Source organism: Montipora capricornis, chromosome 8, assembly GCF_036669925.1.
Source record: "Montipora capricornis isolate CH-2021 chromosome 8, ASM3666992v2, whole genome shotgun sequence".
Classification (NCBI taxonomy): Eukaryota; Metazoa; Cnidaria; class Anthozoa; order Scleractinia; family Acroporidae; genus Montipora; species Montipora capricornis.
The window spans coordinates 41,241,218-41,243,717 of NC_090890.1; the positions used below are offsets into that span (position 1 = coordinate 41,241,218).

A 2,500-nucleotide genomic window follows, 5' to 3' on the forward strand; every position below is an offset into this window, starting at 1 on the left:
GTTAAGCCCCTTTTAAACTAGTAAACGGATCCATTTAAGAAAATCTCTGGAAGCGATGTATATACAAGGAGGCTGTGTTCCTTTTTGACGATATCGAAACAAACCTCGGCAAAGTGAACATTTTCAGTCTTACATCAATCTTTAATCTTCCCTGTTACGCCTTATTGGCTATGCGTTAAAGTGATAAATTACTTTTTTTATGGAGCGGTGGAGTACCTTTGACGAAGAGAATCTACTCCACCCCGTTATTTTAGACAATAATCTGATTACTAAGCTTCATGCAGCACTATGCCTTGTTGGCCACACTCATCCCCACTACTTGTGCTTGGATCTAATCAAGTCCTGATTCGTTTTTTTTTTTGTCAGGAAATCAACTTAAGGATTTTTCTCTGGACTAATCTACTGCGCGAGCTCGGATAGAGTAGGAAATACACAACAAAAAGGATCCGTCGATGGAAAAGCTCACTGCGCTTCATAACATTACCAACGATGCTGATGTAGGTTATGCATCAAATGGCACATTTTATCCTGATCAATCTTCACTATGCCTGCCATCGTTGACACTTGACGCCATAGATGTTCCGTCCGTCTACACAAGTGACATTGCTGTAGCAATTTGTAATATTTTATCGGGTGTTTTTGCATTCGTGGCTAATCTGGTTGTCATAACAACCATCTTACGCACTCCTGCACTTCATCGCCCAGTTAACGTTCTGCTGTGTAGCCTGGCGGCTTCTGATTGTGTGACAGGCCTAATTCCTCAACCGTTGTACGCATCTTGGCGGATTTTATTGCATCACGTGACAGACCCTTGCAAACTGGCATCCCTTTACCAGGCCACCAAAACAGCTCCATTCATGATGGTCGGTTGTACCTTCGTTAATTTGGGAGTAGCAAGCATTGAAAGGTTTTATGCTGTGTATAAGCCCCTAGTGTATTCTTCAAAGGTAACACTGCAAGGTAACATCTCTTATTTTCGATTATTTGATTATTGTGGTTTTAAACATGGCTCTCGCATCCTTGAACAATTTCAAGTTCCGCTTCATATATATACTTAATCTACTTTTTGAAGTTCTCTTGTTTTTAAGCCCAGGTGTAACCTATCCACCGAAAAAAACGTTGCTCCACATTGTCAGGCAATCTGAGATTGATTCTATTGATGTTATTGACGATCATGATGGCTATAGATCAGCAATTTCATAATCCCTTCCCGCACTTAGTCCCTGATACGTGAAGTCACTGGATTACATTTCTTATCACTGTGTCTGCAATGACTGACTTTGTTTTGGTGGCGCTCAAATAAAAAGTGCCCTTTATTAGCATTTTTTGTCAGATAGATATTTTACCGTGACGTAACGTGATTCGAAGACATAAATTTGTTTCAGGCATGGTGAAGACTGTGGTTATACTATGGATCGTTTGGTTCCCGTACATTGTAATTGTGGAGACCGCATTGCCCGACGAAATTTATGGACCAACAGAAAACATCACAATGATGCTAATGATAATCATTCCCATCGCAGCACACACTCTGACTTTCCTTGTCATTCGTAAAAACAACAGAAGGATCATGACTGCAACTCACATTTTACAACAAGCGGTCCTTTTTCAAAGAGAGAAAAAAGCTTTTAGGCACATGGGCTTGTACACCATAGCGACGATAGTATCGATTCTACCTGTTTTGCTGCTCCTAAATTTGGAAGAGAACGTCTTCACGTCCAATATCCTGTATCCCTGGGCAAGCACTATTTGTTATCTTGTATCTTCTTTCAATCCCGTCGCACAGATTTGGATGAATGGCAACCTTAGGCAAGCTATGAAAACAGTTTTCATATCTCCTTAACTGGAAGCCTGCTGACTTCTGCAACGGATGCAACTTGATCACCTCTGCAGCGAATGTCATGGAGAATTGATTGAATACTGATGAACTATTGCTTTTCAGTGTACTTTCGGCAGCTCCATTGCTAACCATTTACTTTCCAACGAACTATCCAGTTTGTCAAACATTTACGACATTTTCTACAGGTAAATTTTAAAAAGCGTTATATACGATAGATGCAAACTTCTCAGTTATGCCAGAAGTCCATAACACGTTGAAGTCTCCATGATCTGCTGCGGAACCTGTATTCCAAATTTATATAATGCCGTAAATTGAAGGGCCAATTAACGCCAAATAACTTGGGACGGTCGACACTTCTGGGCCAGTTATGGACTTGTGGTTGCACGTGCTTACTGCTGTATTTTTACAAGTCAGTTTTGCAATTATGTGTCGAACATACTATCTTGCATTTTGATGTGAGGTTAAATTACTCGGAAGTCACACATTACTTTAAAAAACGGGAATGGTTAGGAGGAGCCAAAGATTTGTATCGAGAACTACTTGTCGATTGTTTGCAAGATTCTGCGTTCTGCGCGTGAGTGTGAAAATTAACTGGTTTAATTAGATGTAATGTTCAATCTCAACCCCAGAGCTCTTCTCTCTCCCTCAGTCGAAAGAAGA

At 40.5% G+C, this 2,500-nt stretch overlaps 1 protein-coding gene across 3 annotated transcripts in view; it reads left to right on the forward strand.

The window, feature by feature from the left end:
- The window catches only part of LOC138059792 (trace amine-associated receptor 7d-like), an 18,866-nt gene that overhangs the window by 14,366 nt on the left and 2,000 nt on the right, over positions 1-2,500 (forward strand). For all 3 annotated transcript variants that reach the window (XM_068905408.1, XM_068905406.1, XM_068905407.1), the window contains 2 exons: positions 367-960; positions 1,386-2,500. The exon at positions 1,386-2,500 is cut by the window's right edge and continues 2,000 nt beyond it. In XM_068905408.1, the coding sequence (XP_068761509.1) occupies positions 453-960; positions 1,386-1,843 (966 nt within the window). In that variant the 5' untranslated portion in view covers positions 367-452 and the 3' untranslated portion in view covers positions 1,844-2,500. The remainder of the gene's footprint in view (positions 1-366; positions 961-1,385) is intronic.